The 23,626-nt window shown below is 37.8% G+C and overlaps 3 protein-coding genes across 3 annotated transcripts; 2 read left to right on the top strand and 1 right to left on the bottom strand.

Moving 5' to 3' along the window:
* Positions 1-634: 634 nt before the first annotated feature.
* LOC103959411 (probable serine/threonine-protein kinase PBL17) lies at positions 635-5,437 on the bottom strand. Its single transcript, XM_009371760.3, has 6 exons — positions 4,995-5,437; positions 3,801-4,102; positions 3,073-3,208; positions 2,253-2,389; positions 1,841-1,964; positions 635-1,377 (listed from the first exon to the last, which is right to left on the bottom strand). Exons 1-6 carry the CDS (start codon positions 5,056-5,058, stop codon positions 854-856), a joined length of 1,287 nt encoding a protein of 428 aa, XP_009370035.1. The 5' UTR covers positions 5,059-5,437; the 3' UTR covers positions 635-853.
* Positions 5,438-7,147: 1,710 nt separating this feature from the next.
* LOC103937087 (prefoldin subunit 1-like) lies at positions 7,148-10,133 on the top strand. Its single transcript, XM_009347005.3, has 6 exons — positions 7,148-7,376; positions 7,458-7,511; positions 7,606-7,711; positions 7,861-7,867; positions 7,985-8,069; positions 9,796-10,133. Exons 1-6 carry the CDS (start codon positions 7,353-7,355, stop codon positions 9,907-9,909), a joined length of 390 nt encoding a protein of 129 aa, XP_009345280.2. The 5' UTR covers positions 7,148-7,352; the 3' UTR covers positions 9,910-10,133.
* Positions 10,134-16,834: 6,701 nt separating this feature from the next.
* On the top strand, positions 16,835-18,812 carry LOC103937089 (ubiquinol oxidase, mitochondrial). The gene is given in 5 exon segments (XM_009347006.3): positions 16,835-17,309; positions 17,427-17,555; positions 17,900-18,337; positions 18,339-18,389; positions 18,563-18,812. Coding segments are annotated over 5 exon segments (1,041 nt in total). The 5' UTR covers positions 16,835-16,946; the 3' UTR covers positions 18,623-18,812.
* Positions 18,813-23,626: the final 4,814 nt, after the last annotated feature.

Below are 23,626 nucleotides of genomic sequence, written 5' to 3'. Positions count from 1 at the left end.
ATATATGTTTGAATTAATCCTTCATGTGCTGATTTTGTTTAATCCCATATAAATGATTAAAAAAATAAAAAAAGTAAAATCAATATGTGTTTATGCTAATATTATGGTTTGGAAAAGGCGTTGATTTTGTTTCTAGCAGCACCCGAACCGTTCCCACAATGAAAGATACCAACCCTAAAAAAATTAAAATCAAACAAGAAAAAACTTGCATAAATCGATTCATACTAGGATTCAAAACTTCAAAATCATCATCAATTGGTCAAAAAGACCTTGTTTTTCTCCGTGAGAGCATGTTAAGGTTTTACCTTTAACCTAGAATGAACATAGAGGGTTTAATTTCATCTTGTATTGATGGTAATTATGCAAGAGGACAAAAATGACAATTCACATTTAAAGTTTAAGTTTTGTGTTGAAAGAAGTATACGAGTTCAAATAAAATTTATCTATTATTTTTTACTTCGACAAAGAGTTTTCAATAATGGTGGATGTTATTAATTTATTATGGTCAAAATACCATTTCTTTGTGTTGTACTTTTCGGTTATAATTCTGGGTACAAATAGACACACTGCTATTATTATTATTAGGTACAACAAAATGAAAAGAGAAAAGGTGAGTAGAGATCCACAAGAACAGTTAGGGAAAAAAGGGTTTTCTTGAGATGCTCTACTAAATTATAATCTCATTCGTACACGATAGTGATTACAATACAGTGTGAAGAAAATGAATTACAAAGTGTTAATCACAAATTTCGCCCCGCCCCGGGGCATGGATTTAACTCAAAAACACCAAATGGACAGACCAGTTGATCTCATCTTGTACAGTTTCAACCCTCCATCCAGTCGGAGCTACTTTTCATGTCACAAAATCTGGAGACACGTTACTACTATCGATATCCTTCATAGGCTCGCTCTTGCTACCTCCATTTCCCGGTTTGCTCCTTCTACGTGCCTCTCCACCCCTTTCACCGTCTCTTCTGTTCGGGTCTCTCTTCCTGGCGGGAGTTCCAAAGGTTCCCTTCGGAGCCTCGTAAAGAGTTACACCACCTTCTCCACCTTGAAGTTCATCGTTTCCTGTTGTCTGAAGAGAACCCAGCATTTCAACCACCTGGCTCATAAGGGGCCTCCCTTTCGGGTTTTGACTAAGGCACTGATATGCCAAATTGGCCACCTTCGTTGCAGTTTTAAGTGAGTACTGCCCTTCCAGTCTAGGGTCTACAATCCTCAGAAGTTTCTTATTATGATTCAAGAGTGGGCGAGCCCACTCAACCAGGTTGTGTTCTCGGCCGGGTCTGCTCTTATCCATTGCCCTTCTTCCAATGAGCAGCTCAAGAAGTACCACTCCAAATCCATAAACATCACTTCGGGCGGTGAGATGCCCTGTTTGGATCAACTTAATACTCAGTCACAGTATACTATTATGTAAATATTATCAACAATAAATAAGGAATTATGCCATATTACTTGTTAAAAGGTATACTCCTACAAAAAACCAAGTTGAGATAGACTTGACATTGATATTGTTTCATCTGCAAAAGCATTCATATAAAAGCCACGCACTTGCCAAACTGATGTATATGGAGAGAGAACACGAGGGAGGAAGAGAGAGGGGATAGTTCTTATCAATATTCAAACAACTTCCTCTCAATTTTTCCTTTAAATCAGAAGCACAAAAACCATGATGAAAACCAATGCATATGATCAGATGTTAGTCAACCATGTATAACATCCATGACAGTTCTTTGCATATCTTTATGAAAAATGCTAAAAGATATTTGTCCGTTCCTATCAAGAAAAGAAAATACATTTTACAAATATAAATCGGTGGCAAGAAACCACTCACCAGTCATTACATACTCAGGAGCAGCATATCCATGCGTTCCCATCACTCGTGTTGAAACATGGGTTTGGTCTCCCATTGGCCCTTCCTTTGCAAGGCCGAAGTCTGACAACTTTGCATTAAAATCCTGCATGTTATAATTCAAATTTCAGTAAAAACAACCAACACAAGTTATTCACAAGAAATCGCTCATTTTCCTAAAAAATATAAATGCATAATAGTATTCAATCAGAAAACACCTGTCTTTGTTTGCCAGACTTAGATAAAGGATCATGACAATTAACGTTCGTGTGGGCTTCATCGCGTGGTTTGAGTTTCAATGTGAAAGTATGCTCTTTTAAATATTTCTAACGGCACATCAAATAAGATGCTCAACAGTTAAGAACACAGTATAAAAGATAACAAGACAACTAACCCCATCCAACAAGATATTTGATGTCTTGAAGTCGCGGTAAATGATTGGTCTCTCTGCACCATGAAGAAAAGCAAGCCCCTTCGCAGCATCTAAAGCAATCTTCATTCTTCTTGACCATGTAAGCGTACAGCCCACTCCTACCACCCAAAACAAGAGAAATGATTACAAACACAATATGCAGTAAGTTCTTGATGTGTCAGAAGTATCAACTAGAATACCCAAAAATAATTTCGAGATATCTTTAGTAGTTTCAGGGGATCAATATGCAGTTTGAGGAAGATTCAATATTTACAATACAGTCTACATGTACACTTCCTGCAGCATACTTGGTATAACTTATAAGCAATGCTACATAACATTCCAGACATTGAACCACTAGAAAAACAACGCTCGTTCACAAAAAGTCATTTCATGGCCAACATAAAACCAGGCAGGATGAAAAAGTGTCTATCTCCATGAACAGGTTTCAAGTTTCCAAGTAGTTTGAAGTGAAACAAATACGTAAACTGAAGAAAATAAGTCTTGTCATAAAGATAAGAAGAATATGCTACAGGTCAAGCTAGATGATCGACTTTTAACATTCTTAAATTAAGAGCAACATTTGATTCTAGAAGCTAAATAGTAACACTCCAAAGGAGGTCTTGACTATTGAGAAATAGCGTACAAACTACCCAAAAAGGAAAGACAAGAAAAAAGAAGTACTAAAAGGCGGTACATGATATGTGAGCGCACAGTTTAGGGATGACATGTGAGAAATAGAGGGCATAAGACATCATTTTACTTAGTATCTCACGAAATTCTGATGGCACACGACACTTACTGCGAAAAAGATGTTTTTCCAGGCTGCCACTTGCCATGTATTCATAGACCAGTAGCCGGTGGTCATCCTCACAGCAGTACCCAATCAGCTTCACAAGAGTAGGATAACTCAGCTGTCCCAGATAATTAACTTCTGCCTGCAAGACCAACAATCTATGAAGAAAGGATAAAAAAGTAATCTTAATGCATAGGAAAAATGCTAATAGAAATCAGACGATAAAGTCTCCTGGTTTCCAACTATCCTGTCCAGTGCACTAGGAATTGTTGAAAGAACTACCTGTTTAAGCGGGAAAGATCATCTACTGTATTCATTTCTAAAGCCCACAGGACATGATTTTGCTAATTTTTTCTCTCCTTGAGAAGATCCTTGCAATATAAAATTAAAATCAACTTATATCTCTTTGATTTTTCCCCAAATTAGCCAGTTCACTATTTAAGGAAAACATGAAACGCACCATACATGTTTCCCTTTTTTGTCTCCAAAGAGAACTTATGGGAATAACTCGATTGTAAAGCATGCTAGACTAAATCTATTACGATAGTACCATGACCACAAAATGAGACGATGAAAGAAAAAAGGGAATAGCTTGGGACAATGTTAATCCGCAATCTATGAATGGTATGGAAACCAAGTATATTAAAACCTTTCACTTGCACAACTTAAAAATTGACTACAATAAAGCCTCATTTCCCAGAAAATAACATAAAAGGGTAAGATAAGTCAAATACCAGCCATTCCCTATCACCTTGGTACCCTTCTCGATTAAGCTCCTTGATGGCAACTTGCGTGGTCTTGAATCCAGTCCTCACGTTATCATCAATAACTCCTTTATATACAACTCCAAACCCACCCTCACCAAGAATTAGATCTGGCCGGAAATGTTTTGTGGCCAAACTCATCTCATCATAAGTAAATATGCTGACATTGATATATCCGGGGCTTTGGCGAAGGTCTTTGACATTCTTGGAAGCCAAAGGAGTGGTGTTTGATGTTCTACTTGGAGCTTGAGAAGATACAACAGAGTCATCTCCTACTCGATTTGAATTTTTTCACAAGAAGAAGGGAGAAGTGATTCTATCAGTTACCCAATATTTCCGAAAAATCCACACGATACTAATTTTGTTGAGCAGGCCATTATCCTAACATAGAAAGAATACAATTTCTAGTTTCTTCTCAACCAATCAACGCGTTTGAAAATTTTGAATTTTGAAATACGGAAACTGAAGTACAAATATTTTAGCCGCAGAAAATGCACAGAATGGACATTTCACATATATCCGAACCATGTTCAAGAAGTTCAACAACCTCTTACCTTCATGTCACAAAATACTTGCAATTTCTAAAGCATCCCTGGAAAGAAAACATAACCTACTCCAACATCAGAATCTATGATGTTTCATTAAAAATTGTCCACCTTTGACACATACATTCTCACATTCACAAACTTCAATAAAATGCTTCAAATCCAATCATCTAGTTAGAAAATGTGACAAATGACAAAAACTAAAAACCGAAAACTTTGGTTCTTCAAAAACAAATTAAAAAATGCAAAAGAAAGGTAATCTTAAGGAGATTAAATTTGGAAACTAAATGATATGTCGCACGTTTATTAACGCTTAAGTAATAAACAATCATCAACTTTCATGTCCTTTCATTTCTAAAATTTTATTTACGAATTTACTCACCCCAGCAGTACCCGTAGAAAAAACCCAAACTTTTCCCTGCCTTTGTGAGTCATTCCTTATTAAGAGACCCATAAATCCTTCCAAAAAATATGGCAATTGAAAAAAAAAGGTTCCAAAACTGCAAAATGCATTTAAAGGCGGCAAGCAACATTATATACAAAATTTAATGAGCAACCATTTTCCAATATTTTCCAGAATTAAATGTGAAATGAAATTGTATGATGAAATAAATAATACCTTGAGGACTGGCGTGTGTATAATTGGAATGCTGGTCCTTTACAGAACTCAAACAAATCCCCATGAATCTGAAAACCAAGCCCGTATCCGCACCCGAATCCGGTTTCACATCTCAAACCCGTTCCCTTCCTCCAACTATTAGCATTGACAACTGAAAAGATTCAATGACCCACATCCATATCTACTGTGGGTTCATCTCTCAATCGTCAATGTGGGGTTGGTTTTCTGAGAATTCGGGTCCGGGTTCGATCTGGGTTCCGATGTGGGTGGCCGGGAAAAGGAGATAAAGTTTGTGCCTTTTTTTTGGTTCCGTTGGTTTGTTTTCCTTGGGCCACCAGAAAGCCACTCAAAGGTTGAAGAAAGGAGAAGATAAATACAGGGAGGAGAGAGAGCGGTGAAAATGAGGAGAGAGACGGGGTAAGCTGTTCTTGAAGAGAGAGAAAGATTTGGCCCTTATTTGTCGTGTTTGGAATTGGAAGGGCATTGGGGCGAAGAAAGCGCCAAACCAAACGTACCGAATTCGCTGCAAGTTTAAAAAAATAAAAAATAAAAAAATAATAAAATAACCAGCTGTAGCTTGGTCAAAACAGTTTATCTTTTCGGCCAGCATTGATGTATCAGAAATCGAATTAGAACATGTCGTGTGAAATACGAGAATAAAATTCTTCTTCAATTACTAGGCTACCTGTTGTGGTTAGTCTCTACGCAAATTTAAATATGAGTTGGGTTTTTCGTCAATAGAAAAATCAAAGAGGGAGTGAATTGTTATTTTCTTGGGGTACTTTTGTTTTAGTCCACTTCGTTAATCCACTTGCAATATTCTGTCACTTTTTGCTTTTTGTTTTGCCGAGTCTACGTGAGACGGACGAAGACAAAGAAGTAGTCTAGTCTCCCATATTCAAAGAAACAATCATTTTCATTTTTTGGTATTGGGAAATAGACATTTTTTTTTTTTTTATCGTTTGGAATAGAAACTAATTTACAACAGCATACATGATCATAAATTAACTAAATTAATCATAGGTCAAGCTTCAATCATTAATCTTAATCAATTATCAGCGATATACGTGATTATAAATTGACTAAATTGATCATAAATTGAATTCTCGATCAATTATCAACGACATATGCGATCATGACCAAGTTTAAAATTATATGTTTCTTTATCTCTTACTAAAGACTTCAAGTCTAAGAGTCTAAACCAGAGCCACCAAACACTTAAAACTTTTTGTTTTTATTAAAGGCTTGATTTATTCTAAAGTCTAAAGTAGAATTACCAAAGGCCTTACCCCAAAAAAAGGGTAGTACAAAAAGATTCTAAGAAACGCTAAGGGGGATTCTTTATGAATTCTTTGACACCTTATATTTTTAACACATTATTTTATAATATTAGCACGAAAATTATATCAAACATATAAAATGATCAAATAATCTTTAAAGAATCATACTTTTAGAAAAAATCTCATTTACATTTCTCAAACTTTGTTAAGTCGGACGAGTTAATATGTCACTTTCTTGGCTTTTGGCGTCAAGTATATGTTTCGCATTTTCCTCTTACCTTGTTTGCCTAATCCACTTTTGGATGACGTATCCTTAATTTTATTTTTCTGTAAAAAGTGTCCTTGTTTTATTGATCCATGGTGCAAAAATGGCAACGCGAATAACTTTGTCATTTATTAATCAATTATATGATTCATACATACGTGATTAAAAGACAATTACATAACATAATTATAGTTCTTTAACTCCTTTGAATCACTAACATGATTAAAACAGAAAATTAAATGGTGGTAATGGTATTCATATCATTAATGTTAATAATCAGTCAATCATATATGATTAAGCACTATTCGCATGGTTATAGTTTTTATTTTTATTTTTAAACAAACGATATTATCTACACTGTAAAGAGTATGGACTTAGACTCATAATAGGCTAACATAATATGATTTAAACTAATAATTGACGAGAATTAAACTTAAAACCTCTTATTTAGTTACACAATAAACATATGACGTTTATCGTAGTTGCGGAAGACAATAACACGTGCACACAGCGGAATATGCACGACCGGTCACATCGGAGTGCAACTGATGGTTCTCATAGATATTGACAAAAAAACGCGTTTAGCATTAACAAAACGAAGATCCCTTGCAAAGACCTGGACGCACGACCTATGAATTGATGGGCATCCTAATACTAATTGGGGCTTGGAAGTTGGAAGACCCAAACCCGAACCCGAATACCCAAAACCCATTTACCAAATCATGACTGAGTCACTGACGAGGAGTAGCGAGCTCAGAATTCTGATTTTTCAGCCTCCGTCGCGCTCCGACTAGGAAAGCTTCAATTGCAAAAATGGCCGACGAAGCCAACAGGGCTGTAAGTCCCTCTCTCTCTCTCTCTAGATTTTCCACTTTATCTCGCTCGCTACTAATTACAAGAACAATCAAATTTTTACAGGCGTTCTTGGAGATTCAAGGCCGCATGATCGAGCACACTGCGAAATTGAAGCAGGTTTTTTTATTTATCCAGATGATTTTTTAATTAATAAATTTTAAATAGGTGGTGAAAATTGAACTGATTTGCTGAGAACTGAGGTGGGTTTCAGGTGCAGACGCAGATGCGGAACAAGGAAGGAGAAAAGAAGCGTGCTTTTCTAACCTTGGAGGAGCTGCGGCCTCTATCTGATGATTCAAATACTTACAAATCTATAGGTACTTCGTTTCAAGCAACCCATTTTCTCTGTTCTCAGTTTTAATTCGGGGAAAAAAAGTGACCCATTTCTTTTGGGATTTTGATTTTTATATTATGATGTTTTTTGGGTATAAATTTGATAAATTTTGTTGGTTAATCTGTTTTGCAGGGAGAACGTGAGTTTCGGATTTCCGGATTTAAACATGAAATTAGATAGAGTTGTTCAGGTCTTGTTGTTGATTTGTGAGCTGCCTGATATACTATTTGATGATACATTTTGTTATGCTGGGTAGGTTTGTGTTAGAGCCGAAGTCAGTGTTAGTGAAAGAACAGGAACAAAAGCTCAAGGATAGTGAGACTGCAATCGCCTCGCTCCAGGTATATCTCTGCTTTCATTTGAATAATAACGGTCCCTTTTCTTTCTTTATAGTTTGCTTTGTTTCGTAATGGTTGTGGGGAAGAAAGTTAATATATACACCTTCGATTTCAATACACCTTTTAGAGATACCACTACAAAGTTTAGATGTCAATGCTCAATAAATTTGTTGCATTTATACACTTAGGTTTCAGTAATAACGAGCTTGCAGAATCTGCTTTGCCTCATTATTAGTCCCCATTTAGGAACTTGTTCTCTACTGTGTGCATCTCTTCCTAGGAAACTTCATTTTGCATTCTCCAGACTCCACAGACAAAATTGTACTCTGCTATAAAGACGTTAACAACATCCATTCCGTGTAAAGGCTCCGTCATATTGTTGATTTTCATCCATTTGAATGCCACATATAAATGGGTTTCGTTATCTTGAATCTATAAATTCTATATGTTGTTGGTTTTAGTTTCAGTTTATCCGTCCAAGATGTTGAGATATGTGAAATAAGAAGCCTAAAAGATCTGTATGAAGCTATGACCATCTTTATTTGTTGCTATGTTATTTGTCATCATAGTAAATAGAAGAATGATGTAATAATAGGAAAGAACATTATAATTATGTCCTAAGAGTGTGTCTAAATACCTGCCAAATTCATGGATGAGAAAACAATACCTTGTACTTTTTAGAAGGTTTCAATGGGTAGAATGTGATCATCTCGTATGAACCTTGTTTAATAAGGTGAACTGATCCTTCAACTGACTTCACAACTAAGGCTCTGTCTTTTGACATTTAAGTCTTCCAGAAGAAGTTTACTGGGTTGGGGTGACATTTTGCTAGTGAATACATCAAACAAAGACTATCTTCACCCCCTTCTCTCTCCCCCTCCCTCCAGGTCGTCAAAACAAAGAAAAAAACTGGAAGGGACTAATATGATAGTTCACAATTTGGCATGTGAAGTTGTATTTCCATTTTAGGGCTGCTTAAAAGCAAGCGTGCCCCATTTGATTAGCTTACATATGAATAGATGTCAAAAACTGTATAATGCTATAAATGTCGTATAAATCTTTCTAATATTAAAGAAAGAAATTGTCAAAATGTTTTAACATTTAGAATTAAACAAACCAATTAGTTCGGTTGTAAGGCTTAAGAAGATAAATTTAACATACTTATAATCTAGTTTATAGTGAAGACTGTTGAACTATTGTTTGATATTCACATTCGTGAATTGGGTTGGTGCCTTGTTGATGATTTCAAATTGTGCATTGCTTTGTTTGTGGGAGTAAAGAAAAAGAACATTGAGGAATAATTGCATAATCACTATGGTGTGGTGGTACAGTTGGAAAGAAACAAAAGGACCTTTTAAAGTTACTGGGGAGAGAAAATGGGGTTTTGTGCGGAAGAGTGCTTTTGAGATCTTCATAGCCTTCAATTTTATTCATATTTTGGAATTTCGTAACCATGCAGAGGAAGGCTGGAGTCACTTTAGATTTACTTGTTATTAGTTCAGCTATTACATGCATTCGTGGTTGTTTTGGGAGGTTTTGTTGTTTCACTTGCTGGTTGGTTGAGGCTTTTGTATATGCTCAATGGAACAGCTTGAGCTTGAGCTTGTCCAGTATCTGTGTTAATATGCGTTTAAACTCGATGTCATGTTTATGTGATAATTTAAAGACTAGAACTTTTTATCTATTGGACTTTGGCAGAAATAAATTGTTTCTTTTGTGCTCTGGACAGACCTCAAAGGAATACATCGAGAAACAGGTTGCAGAGGTGGAGAGCAACTTGAGGGAGCTATTGAACCAAGATCCAGCTCTTGCTCACCAGATAATGTCCATGACTGTAATGTAGTTTTTAAACTTATGAATTTTTTCTGCAGTTACTTTGTTTTCCATTCGGAACAAAACAGTTCGTAGATTTACTGGTTTTCCTCTCGGCTTGCACCCTGTTATTTGTAATATAAACGTAGTGTTTTCTTATATGGTGGATGATAGGTGACATGTACTTAGCAACTTAAGCAAGTTCTTTCTATTTGCTTGAGCAAGTTAAAGTTTTAAAGGTTGTTACGTTGATTATCTACCTGATAGTAGTCTTAGCCCTGCTCCAAGCACTGGAGTGGAAATACCATTAGCAACTTTAACGGTATTTAAAGGTGGAGTAGCGTGAGAAACAACCATGTACAATGATTGGTCATGTGGTCATAGGCCCCTGAATCAATGATCCAAGGTTTATTGGGAGCAACAAATGTAGTGTGCAAGGCAAAACCAAAATTACCTTTGTCGACTAAGGAAGTGGAAGCAGTAATAGGAGAAACTGAGCGAGCAGATTGATCTACCTGAGGTACGGAAGGCGTTGGTGTAGTCACGTATGCTTGTGGTCCGCCAATGCTTTTCTTTTGATTTTCCTTCCATTTGAACCCTCCAATCAAGATATCCATGAACTTGAAACAGGTGTCTCTAGTATGCTTATCCTTGTCACAATAAGTACACTTCCTTGCATCGGTAGTTTTAGATCCACTTGATCAAGAATTGGAGACTCCACGGGGAAATCGAGACGGAGTAGCTACCATGGCTGAAACAGTGGTCTTGGAGTCGCAAAATATTATTACTGCTTGAACAAATTCTCTTTGTTGAAACAAGAGAGCGTATGTGTCTCGTAGAGAGAAAGAGAGATGATAGAGCAAACTGCAAGGAGGAAGAGACGATGGCACGGCCTAGTCGGTGCAACGCGACGGCGAGACAGGAATTCAATGTATGTTGCAGCGGAGGTAGGGATATAGGTATGTACGACTATTAATTCCGTCGACATGAGGAATTTCCAAAGGTTATGGGTAAATTTGTTGGGTGATTCCAACGGGTATGGTTTATGGGGTATTGGATGTTGGCAGATGTGGCCAACTGAAATAGTAAGATTGGAATGGTATGAAAGTGGAAGACATAAATACGACAGGTCTTATGGGCTAGATGGCAATAGTGGCAATACGGGGATCAAAATTGCTCTGCTACCATACCAAATTAGAGTTAATTTCTTGATATATTCAAGTATGAAACCCATTACAAGGGAGTATGATTCTCTCATATCCTATTACTATCTTCTTCCCTCGTATTCTCTCACACCTTTCCTTTTTGTCTTCTCTATATAAAAAGGGGTTTATATAACAAATGATCCTTGAAATTGACTTTCTTTATCAAGATGGTCTTAAAAATTGAAAATCAATCAATGTAGTCTCTGAAAATAGGTGTCGCAAATCAATGTGGTCATTCCTTCACAATGATGTTAAAATTTTCGCGGAGGCTCTGCCTACTCGATCTCGTCCATGAAGGGTGACCTACTGATGTTGGTCATGTTCTATCGTAGTGCCTTGTCAGCGACCTCATTGCGTTGAAAATTACGCATTAGCTTGGTCAAGAGTCTCTCTACTTCTTCCTGAATTTGCCTTTGTTGGGGTAGCGGAGCTCTCGGCTACCCCCAGCCGTGACTTACTGGTCTAGGCTGCTCTTCCATGTGTTTGGCTCGTCTATACTGTGGATGTGGTGTGTGTGGTGCGTTCCTAGCAAACGAGCGAGTTATTCGCAGGCTGTCGGTTAAGCTTGAGTCGGATTGAGTGATTGCTTTTCTTCGTCCGTCGTGCTACCTACTCCGATGTAAGATGAATGATGCTCCTTACAGGCTTAGCCGCAAATGAACACTTCGCTTGGAAGGTTGCTCATGTTGACTATCGGAGTATGACCCTAACCATGAATGTACGCTCATCCGTGGGCCTAGTTGAGAATGCACGCTCATTCGCGCACTAAGACGAGAGTATACATTATCTCGGGGGCCCAATCGGGAGTGTACATTGCCTGAACACTCAGTTTGTGGCTGGTCGAGTGGCTACTTGCTGGGACGCTGCTAGAAAGGTTCTTTGTCTGCCCTTGTCCTACTTCGGGACACCTCGTCTAGGGCACGTTGCCTCTTGGTGCGCTGTAAGCTGGTTCACCAAGGTCGTCTGCTGTGCGAGGGTGCTTGTCAACTCTATGACTTGTCAAGACAAGTGTTGTTCTCCATTTAGATGGAATAGCTTGGAAGGAATGTGTCTCCTTGAGTAGTGGAAGTGTGGTAGGCTCCGGGGGAGAGATTTAAGTTAGGAAATGTCAAATCCGCAAAAAAATGTGGTGAAAATGCTCTCAATTCGATCGTCAGTTTTGAAATTTGGAGTGGGGACGGTTAAACTAATCTTGGATCGATTTGGGCTGCTTGGAAGACCACTGGAGCAAACTGGGCTACGAGAGCAGGTTGGTTGAAGCAGGCTGGGCCACGGGAATGGGCTGCTCGCCGGGAGTAGGCTAGGCCACGGGAGTAAGCTGCTCGGCATGTGGCGCATGTGGGTGCAAAGCTAGGGCTCGGCTTGGCAACGCATTGGGCTCGCGTTGGGCTTGGAGTGACATGGCTTGGGCCATGGTTTTGGTGTCATGGGCCTTAGATGGCACAGCTTGGGCTTGCTTAGATGGCACGGCTCGGGCTGTGGTGGTGGTGCCATGGACCTCCCCGCTGGTGGTGGCCGTGGTGGCCACCGTGGTGGTTGCCATGGTGGAGCCCCGTAGCGGTGGTGCCGCTCCACCTATGATCACATTTAGCCTCGTGGATTGCCGCGGTCCCATTTCTTGAATATTGGAAGTTTCACTTGTGGAGTTTTCTAAATTTCTAGCCATTGTATTTTTCTTTGACGTTTTATCAAAGAATCTTTGCAAATAAAAAATTCTAATAATAAGAACGTACGAAAAATATACAAATGGACAAGAAAAAAATAGAGAAAATATGCGAGAGTCTTCTACAAGTGTGTGTACTTTAACTCTCAATGAAAGCACCAATTTGCGGATGCAAATTTCCGCCTCCTTCTTCTTGGACAAAATTGCACCTGCAAAACAATTAACACCTTAGGGTCAAGGCCAAGAGCTTCACGCCCCCACGATGAATGGGGAGGGGGGCTTTCGCCGAAGAACCTCCGATGCCAAAGTTAGAATTTAGAGAGAAAAGTGTTTACAGAGTTTTTGGAGTTTTGAAATAGTGTGGACTTAGGTTTTTAGAGGAAATGAGGTTGAATAAATAGTGCATGGCCGGTCTTCCTCTTGAGAAAAGGTGGCTGGCCTTTTGGGATATTTTTTTTTTGTGAAATGGGTGATTTAATTGGTAATTAATGGATTAATTAGGAATAAATCCATTAATTAGCCAATGAACTCAATTTATATGGAATGTTTTGAAGGTTATGGAATAATTAACTTGTGGAAAATATAGGATGAGGATGGATGAAATAACTTTGAATTTGTTACCTATTTTGGGCACTTTTGACTTGATTGTGAGATGTTTGTCCATAGCTTGCGCATAGGAATTCAAGTGCTCCTCAAGGGTAATTTTGTCATTTTAGTCTAAAAATCCACGTGTCGTCTCTTGATTATTTTTGGCGCCACATATACCATGTTGCATTATCTACTACCATGAATCTTGGATTATCTACTACCATGAATAAAGTGCATGTCACACGTTTTCTTTTCAATTACATGTGCATTTCACGTTTTGCTTCCCACCAACTTTTTATTCTTGTGGCCAAATTTAGCATATCAAATATGTCTGTTTTTTACCATTACCTAATTTATTTTATATTTAGCATCATTTTATCTAAATTATATATTAATAAAATTTACCTTGATATTAAAAAAATTAGTGATTTACAGTTATAACCTTTAATACATAATTAAAAAAAATGTGAGAAAAGAAAGTAATTTTGAACAAACAACTTTTTGCTGTTTTTTTTTTTTTAAAAAAAACCTCATAGCTATGTCACCCTATCATTATCCTCTAAACTCACTATCCCTCTCATTTTCTTTTTAGAGCACTTCCACCGAGGGTGGGATAGGTTGACACACAGCCAAAAAAATGGCCCGGCACCTAGGGAAGTCTCTCTAGCCCACGGGATTGCTTGGCACCCAGCCTAAGCTGGTCTCCAAGCCAGCCCAAATTGACAGACCTTGGGATCGGCCCGTATGATGCCATGCTGACGTCAGGGATGGAATTGGCGGCTTGGATCTATGGATGCGATGCAACTGTGAAGTGTGAGTACACCGCGAAGGAGAGAGAGAGAGAGAGAGAGAGAGAGAGAAGAAAGAGTTCGAATTCGGAGAGGGATTCGAATCGCTGAGAGAGATCTAGCAGCACCGAAACCCTTGGACCCGCAAAAGAGAACAAAGGGAGAGAGATCTGAGGAGAGCTCAAGCTCTCGGCTTCAATGGTAGGACCTCGCACCATGTACCGATGCCACATGCAAGTCCATGGTTGGGTTCCTTGAGCTCCAAGGATTACAAAAATAATATTTTGTGTTTGATTTGTTGAAGGTTTTGAAGAGGAAGGAGAAGGAGAGCTCAAAGGAGTGAGCTAGAAAAGAGAGAGAGTGGGAGAGAAAATAGATAGAGAGAGGGAGAGAGAGAGAGAGAGAGAGAGAGAGAACCGGTCAAATGATTGGGTAAGGAAATAGGTTTTTAAAACCTATTAAAATCATTATTTTAAAGGTCTAATTGGAGATTCATTTTATTTAATCATATTTTAATAAAATGGACCAGACTATTTTTTATTAGGAGTGGAGATGCATTTGGCCTATTACTGTTTATATGCTAAAAAAATAAGTTATACGTTTCTCTAAACGAGGGGTTAACGGAAGTCAAAGTCCTTGCCTCTAGGGCATTTTCATCAATTCACGCTTTTAAAATTTATAAAAACGTCAAATTAGAGACGGGTTGTCACATTATTAATGTATCAAGGCACTAAGATTATATTTTGATCTTACTCATAATTTTAGTCTAAAAATCATATTTGCCAAGAATTAGAATAAGTTTTCTATTATATATACCATTTTGCATTATCTACTACCATGACTCTTGGATTATCTACTACCATGAATAAAGTGCATGTCACATGTTTTCTTTTCAGTTACATGTGCATTTCATATTTTGCTTCCCACCAACTTTTTATTCTTATGGCCAAATTTAGCATTATCAAATATGTCTGTTTTTTACCATTACCTAATTTATTTATAGCATCACTTTATCTAAATTATATATTAATAAAATTTACCTTGATATTAAAAAAATTAGTGAATTACAGTTATAATGTTTAATACATAATTAAAAAAAATGAAAACTAATGAAAATGATTTCAAAACTTTGAGTTTTAACGATAAGGACAAAATAAAAGATAAAGTGAATAGTACCAAAATTGACTTTTTAGTGTAAAAATGTGGTTTTTCGTTAAAGTGAACAGTACCGCGAGCTTTTCGTTAAAACTCCCTTAAAAAAATGTGAGAAAAGAAAGTCACTTTGAACAAACAACTTTTTGCTGTTTTTTTTAAACCTCATAGCTATGTCAACCTATCATTATCCTCTAAACTCACTTTCCCTCTCCTTTTCTTTTTAGAGCACTTCCACCGGGGGCGGGATAGGCTGGCACACAGCCAAAAAAATGGCCCGGCACCTAGGGAAGTCTTTCCAGCCCACGGGATTGCCTGGCACCCAGCCCAAGTTGGTCTCTAGGCCAGCCCAAAATTAATAGATCTTGGGATTGGTCGATATGGTGCCATGCTGGCGTCAGGGATGGAATCGACGGCTTGGATCTACGGATGCGATGCAGTCGTGAAGTGTGAGTCCATCGCGAAGAGAGAAAGGGAGAGAGAGAGAGAGAGAGAGAGTTCAAACCCAGAGAGGGATTTGAATCGCTGAGATAGATCCAGTAGCAGCTGAAACCCTTGGACCCGCAAAGCGAACAAGGGAGAGAGATATGAGGAGACCTCAAGCTCTTGGCTTCAATGGTAGGACCTCGCACCATGCACCGATGTTGCATGCAAGGCCATGGTTGGGTTCCTTGAGCTCCAGGGATTACAAAAATAATATTTTGTGTTTGATTTGATGAAGGTTTTGAAGAGGAAGGAGAAGGAGAGCTCACGAGAGTGAGCTGGAAAAGAGAGAGAGGGAGAGAAAATAGATAGAGAGATAGGGAAAGACAGAGAGAGAGAGAGAGAGAGAGCCGGTCAAATGATTGGCTAAGGAAATAGGTTTTTAAAACCTATTAAAATCATTATTTTAAAGGTCTAATTGGAGATTCATTTTATTTAATCATATTTTAATAAAATGTACTAGGCTATTTTTTGTTAGGGATGGAGAATCATTTGGCCTATTATTATTTATTGAAGTCTATCACTGTTCACTAAGTGGATAAATAGGCTAGATGTTGGCGCAAAGTTTTTAGAAGTGGAATTGTTCTTATATAGATAACTGCCAACACTTTTTATTTTTTATTTTTTTTATGCCTGCATAACTCCTACCAAAAAATAAAAAAATAAAAAAAAAATAAAAAACAATATTTGAGAAAAATAAAAATAAAAATTATATTTCTCATGTGAGTGACCTTTTCTAGTTTGGAATAATAATTTGCCTCACCCGCAGCAATTGCTTTCCCTACCGTACACGTGTAACTTGAGTGCGTGGCGAAACGTCTATGGAGCCACGCTATTGCCCGAATGACCGCCAGTCAACGCTGCAACTCCCACATAATCGGAATTCCAGACAAGGGTAGTTCCGTAATTTACGCCACAACCGCCAAGGCCCATGCTCCAGTGAGATCCACGTTGTCCAGACAGCAGAAAATTCTGTACTTGACCTACAAGCAAATGGCCAAAAATGGTAAGATGTTCCCGCGAAGCAGGCAACCAAAACCCCCATCTAGTAACTTCTGCTTCTCTGCAATATAAGTGGTTGATCTTCAGGGACCCCCAAAAGCCATAACGCTAAGCGACAATCCAAACCGTGTTCTTACCAAAAACCCCTAAAACGTGCACTATCTAAAACCCTCTTCGACCGGCGAAGATGAACCGGATCGCAGTGAGGTCGTTGGTCGGCGGTCTGCGCGGTGCCCGGAACTACAACCGGTACATTTCCACGGCGGTCGCTGCCAGGCCCTTGGACGGCGCGGAGTTCCTGAACCGTCGGAGCGGCGACGGTTTTAGCGGATTTTACTGGATGAGGATGATGAGCAGCGCGCCGCAACCTGTTGCGCCACCGGTTGGGACTACGTCGGCGGAGAAGGAGCAGAAGGAGAGCGGGAGCTCGGTGGGCGACGGCGGCAAGAAAGGAAGCGACAGCAACGTCGTTGTGTCGAACTACTGGGGAATTCAGAGGCCGAAGATCGCAAGGGAGGACGGGACTGAGTGGCCTTGGAATTGCTTCATGGTGAGAAGGAGGAGGACTAGTGGCAATTTTATAATTTATTGCTTTATTTGTTGGTTTAATTTAATTTAATTTAATTTTTGGAATTTGAAGTGTTTGAATTTTGTTTGATGAGTGCAGCCATGGGAAACCTATAGGGCGGACCTATCCATCGATCTGGGCAAGCACCATGTGCCGAAGACTTTTCTAGACAGATTTGCCTTGAGGACCGTCAAGCTTCTTCGGATTCCAACGGATATTTTCTTCCAGGTTTTGTTGCTTGTCTCCTCTTTTTTATTTTTATGTTTTTTTGGTATTAATTTGCTCGTGCATTTTTCATTTTTATGATTTCTTTTTTTAATTTGTGTGGTGCTTGTTATTTTGGTATTTTTGTTAAATACACAACCGTAGCCAATTCCTTCCTAATCCTATTAATTAAAACCAAAGCAAGATTAGGATAGGATAACCTGGATTCAATTGATTTGGCTTAGTTAGCGTTTTGTGATTGCAACATTTTTGTTTTGTTATCATACTAGTTCCTAAATCTTGTTTTAGGATTATTCTTTCTATTCCAATACGATCTCTGTTTTCAACTATTGGATTATATGTTTCAGAGACGGTATGGGTGCCGTGCAATGATGTTGGAAACTGTGGCAGCTGTCCCTGGCATGGTCGGAGGAATGCTGCTGCACTTAAGGTCTCTGCGCAAGTTTCAGCATAGTGGTGGTTGGATCAAGGCTTTACTCGAAGAGGCAGAGAACGAGAGAATGCACCTGATGACAATGGTTGAACTTGTGAAGCCCGTGTGGTACGAGAGACTGCTGGTTCTCATTGTGCAGGGAGTCTTCTTCAATGCCTTTTTTGGTCTTTATATGATTTCCCCAAAACTGGCACATAGGATTGTTGGGTATCTGGAGGAGGAGGCTATACACTCTTATACAGAGTATTTGAAGGATATCGATAGTGGCAACATTGAAAACGTACAGGCTCCTGCAATTGCTATTGACTACTGGAGGTTACCTAAAGATGCGAAGCTCAAGGATGTCATTACCTGTGATTCGTGCTGATGAAGCTCATCATCGCGATGTCAACCATTTTGCATCTGTGAGTACTAAATGCCTTTTTCCATGCCTATGCCCTTTGATTGATTCTACAATTTTGTCACTTTTGTTGTCAATATGTTCCACTCTATGACGCCTATGTAACGAATGCTACCATGTTCACATGTTTTCCAATTACCTCTGGTGTCTCATAATCTGTCTGTCATTTGCTTGCAGGACATTCATTACGAGGGCAAGGAATTGCGAGAAGCACCGGCTCCCCTTGGTTATCATTGAGGTGTTGAGATGCCTAGAATTAAAGAAATATCGTCTATCCGTATATGCTGATAACCATGAACTAATATGTGGGCATAGATTGTTTCTGAAATTTGTATGAGAGGGTAAAATAGTATGTGAGATTCGTCTTAGTTTCGCTTCGACTTTTGGATTGGTATTATATAAATCAGTAACGAGTAAGATTTTATTTTGTCTTGTGTGTATTTCTGGGAGCCTCTGTCAATACCCAGGATAAAGCTTCTGAAAGGTATTCGTATCCAGAATTCCTGTTTTTTTTTCTGTTCGTAATTTGTTCCGTTTAGGTTTGTAGGTTCTTTACCACCTGCGGCTGTGCTCTGTGATGCTGTAGTGTCCTCTAAAGTAGTCGTTCCTTAGTTATTTGGGAATCAGTTGAATACGTATGCATAAATGTTAAATTGTGATATAAAAGAATGGTGCAAGACACTTGGGACGAGATTTCATTTTTAGGAAAACTAATGAAAATGACTTGAAAATTTTGAGTTTTAACGATAATGACAAAATAAAGAGTAAAAGTGAATAGTATCATGATTGATTTTTTAGTGTAAAAACGTGATTTTTCGTTAAAGTAAACAGTACTGGGAGCTTTTTAAGTTCTCGTTAAAAAAAAAAAAAAAATCTTTTGAAACCTTAGACTGCAACTCGAAAAAAAGAAAAATCTCAACATGTTCTTGAATTATTATTAGGTTTGCTGTTAAAAGAATTTTAGGCTTAAATAGTCATTTTATAAAAGATATGAGTTATTTAATATTAGAATTTATGCCGGGTGTAGTCAACAAAATGTGGAATGTCAATAAAAAAAACCCTTGAAAAATAATAATGTTGAATGAATATCAAATAATTAAACAATAAAACTGAAAAAAAAAAAAATATCAATCTAACTTGAGTGACTGGCCAAGAACGAGGTAAAGAAAAAATTTCAACGCCTTCAATATATTTTGTTTTGATTCGACTCATACACAATTTCGAAGCACATATTAAGCTATCACTTGATCTCTTGAATCCTTTGTTAGGTAAACCGTAAACAAAACGAAACTCTAAATCCTAAAACTTCACTCTTGGTATCTTTGGGTGATAAATTAGGTTGTAGAAAACTTTGATTATGTAAATTTTACATGAAAGCGGGGAGGAGTCTTAACAGTGAAGAAAGCTAGGATCTTGAAATATGCAGAGGAAAAACTCAGAAATGAAGAACTAGGAGAAGAAAACTTTGGAGAGAAAGGAATTGTATATTTGATCAAATGAATCGTACAACCATCAGCTCACTACTATCCTTTTATACAAGCATAACTGCCTTTCTTACGGCTAAACCTAACTAACCAATCTTATCCAATACAGGTAATTATCCTAGCTATATTATTGATGACGTGGCTAGTCAATATAAGTCGACTTTCCCTCTCAATCTCAACTAGGGTACCCTGATTTGAGATTGAAGCAATGTCGAGTGAAAGTAGGACTGTGAAGGCCTTTGGTGAGCACATTTGCTGTTTGTTCATTAGTAGGCAAGTATTGCACTAGTAAATCTCCCTTATGTACTCTTTCTCTGACAAAATGGTACTTGGTATCAAGGTGTTTAATCCTTGAATGATAGACATGATTTACACCTAAAGCAATGGCTGACATATTATCTCAATGAATGGTTGGTGGCACATGTAAAACAACTCCCAAGTCCTTTAATAACAACTGATCCAAGCCACATCTGCTGCAATATGTGCAGGTGCTTTATATTCAACCTCAGTTGAGCTTCAAGAGACTGAGGTTTGCTTCATTGATTGCCGCGATATAGGATTATTACCCAGATACACCACATAGCCAGTTACTGATCTCCTTGTGTTCAAATCAGCATCCCAATCAAAGTTAGATAATGCGGTTAAGTGAATGTTTGTATTAGATGAATATGTGACCTACACTCTGTAGTGCCATGAAGATACCTCATAATTCTTTTCACATAACCAAAATGAGTATCTATTGGGGCTGTCATAAACTGGCATACTAAATTAACAGCAAAAGCTATATCTAGCCTAGTGAAGGTCAAATACTGAAGTGATCCAACCAAGCTTCTATTCAAAGTTGTATCCTGTAAAGGCTTGCCTTCAGTTATTAACAACTGATTGTGGGGTTTACATGGAGTAGTAACAGGCTTACATGACTCCATTCTAGCTTTATGAAGAAGATCCTTAGCATATTTTGACTGATTAACAAAAATGTCTCCATTATCTCTATGTTGAATTTGTAACCCCATAAAGTATGTAAGACTTCCCATGTCCTTTAAATCAAACACACCTACTAAGTCTTGAATAACACTCTGAACTTTAGTAGCACTTGATCCAGTAAGGATGATATCATCCACATATAACAAGAGAACAATGATATCTTGTCCATCAGTTTTAACAAAAAGACTTGTATCAGATGAAGAAGCAATAAATCCCAATGTTGGCAAGTAGCTTGCAAACTTTGAATTCCAAGCCCTTGGAACTTGTTTTAGACCATAGAGAGATTTAACCAACTTACAAACATAATGTGGATGAGAAAGATCAACAAAACCCTAGGGTTGTTTCATATAAACTTCCTCTTGCAATTCTCCATGCAAGAAGGCATTTTTAATATCCAACTGCCTTAATTCCCACTAGCTTATAGCTGCCAAGGATAAAATAAACCTGACAGTTGTGTATCTTACCACTGGGCTGAAAGTTTCAGAGTAGTTAAGCCCTTGTTCTTGAGAAAATCCTCTAGCCACAAATCTAGCTTTATATCTAGACACAGTTCCATCAAGATTTTTCTTGATTTTGTACACCCATTTGCTTCCAATAATGGACCTTTCAAGTAGAAGTGGTACTAGTTGCCAAGTTCCCTGAGTTTTAAGAGCATTATACTTTTCTTACATTGCAAGTTGCCACTAAGTTATGGTAGAGGCTTTTCTAAAACTAGAAGGTTCATTTAAGTCACTGATTGCAGCCAGAAAAGAAAAACCTCTAGATAACTTAAATTCATCATCCAACAAAAGAGAGTGTAATTCATGGAAAGAAGCAATAAACTTTGTGTAAGACTTTTTATCCATAGCACCAGACTTTAGTCTTGTAATCATTGGATGACTAGATTCCCCATGAGATGTGTTATCAGACACAAAAGTAGATGGGGGAATTAGAGATGGGAAGTATTACCTCAATTTGTGAAGGGTTGTGAACATGTAACTATGATATTGTATCTTGAGACGGTGTTGGAGTAAAGGAAGAAGAGACAGTGAAATTAGCAGTGAGATCCTGTGAATGATCAGGAGACAAGATTAGATCATGTGAATTATCCCAGTACCAACTTCAATAACTTCTAGATTTGTAGATTATACTTCATTGCATGAAGAAGGAATGAAATGATCATTAGTTCTAAAAATAGGCAATTGAATGACCACTAAAGATGAATGACTATTCTGAGAACCAACCAAATTCCCGGAACGATTTCTTGAATTCAACTTGAATGGAAACACACTTTCGTTATGAATAACATGTCTTGACAGAACCAACTTCCTTGTAGAAATATCATAACATATCACACCCTTATATCCAGTAGCAAAACCCAAAAACACACATTGTTTAGACCTTGGTTGTAGCTTTGTTTAATTATATGGTCTCAAGAAAGGATATGTTGCTGTACCGAAGATTTTCAAGCTATGGATCACTGGTTCTTGAGCAAACAACAACTTATGAGGTGACTGCATACCCAAATTCTTGCATGGCATCTTATTAATGAGGAATGTAGCATGGAGACAAGCATAATTCCAAAACATTAATGGAATATAAGCTTCTATCATCAAAGTAGGTGTTGTCTCTATTAAATGTCTATGTTTCCTCTTAGCAAGACCATTTTTGCTGAGGGGTATAAGGACAGGATATAGAATGAATGATGCCCTTGGATTCCAAATTGTTTTAAACCTGTGACTCACATACTCACCACCACCATCTGTTTGCAGGTATTTGATTGCAGAATTAAACTAATTTGCAACAAAAAATGAAATTTGATGAACACTTGAAACACAACTGATTTATTGATAATAGGGAATATCCATAGAAACCTTGAAAATTCATCCATGAAGCTTACATATTACCTAAATCCTTCTAAAGACTTATTTGGAGATGGTCTCCATACATCTGAGTGTACTTTTTCAAACAAAAAGCTAGCTCTAGTTTCTTTGACAGGGAAAGACTGCCTACACATTTTTCCAAACAAACAAGAAGTACAAATTGAAGGGGAAGAATCAACACTACCAAACTGATTGTAATTCTTGAGCATAGTAGACAATACTTCTTCAGATGGATGACTAGCCTCTTATGCTAAATGGAAACTTTGACTGCCTTGCTAAGAAATGCAACACCTTTATTAGACTGAGCAATAAACCTTCTAGAAAACACATTCACAGGAATCTCATATAACTCTCCCATACTCCTACCTTGGTACAATATCACTCATGTTGCCTTGTCCTGTATGAAAAATACAATCTCATCACAAATAAACCAACAACCATTGTCTATACATAACTTCTTTACAGACAAAAGATTAACTGTAATAGTTGGAACATGTAAAACATTCTTCAAAACTAGTAAATGATGAGGAGTGGAAAGAGTAGAGGAACCAATGTGTTTAACAATCAAACCATCACCACTTCCAATTGTCATTTTATCACCACAATTGTATGGAACATGTTGATTTAGATTCCCAATATTTGATGTCATATGATGTGAAGCACCTGTATCTAGAACCCAAGTATTAGTTGCAGAAACACCTTGTGTAGATTGGCCAAACTCAGCTGCAGTCATATTAACAGGACATTGAGCTGCAAAAGTTGTCAGTGAAAGAGGAGGTGGTGCTCCTTGTTATGAAAAGTTATTTCTATGCTCATAAGCAGCTTAGAATGGTGGAATATTTTCTGTGTATATTCATCCACTAGGGTTACAACTTTATACAATCACCTTACAATGCCATCATATTTTATTG

The sequence above is a fragment of a genome, unplaced genomic scaffold (genome assembly GCF_019419815.1).
Source record: "Pyrus x bretschneideri cultivar Hongxiangsu unplaced genomic scaffold, Pyrus_bretschneideri_v1 Contig36, whole genome shotgun sequence".
Classification (NCBI taxonomy): Eukaryota; Viridiplantae; Streptophyta; class Magnoliopsida; order Rosales; family Rosaceae; genus Pyrus; species Pyrus x bretschneideri.
The sequence above is the reverse complement of the archived record's forward strand: the minus strand, read 5'-3'. Positions and strand labels throughout refer to the sequence as shown.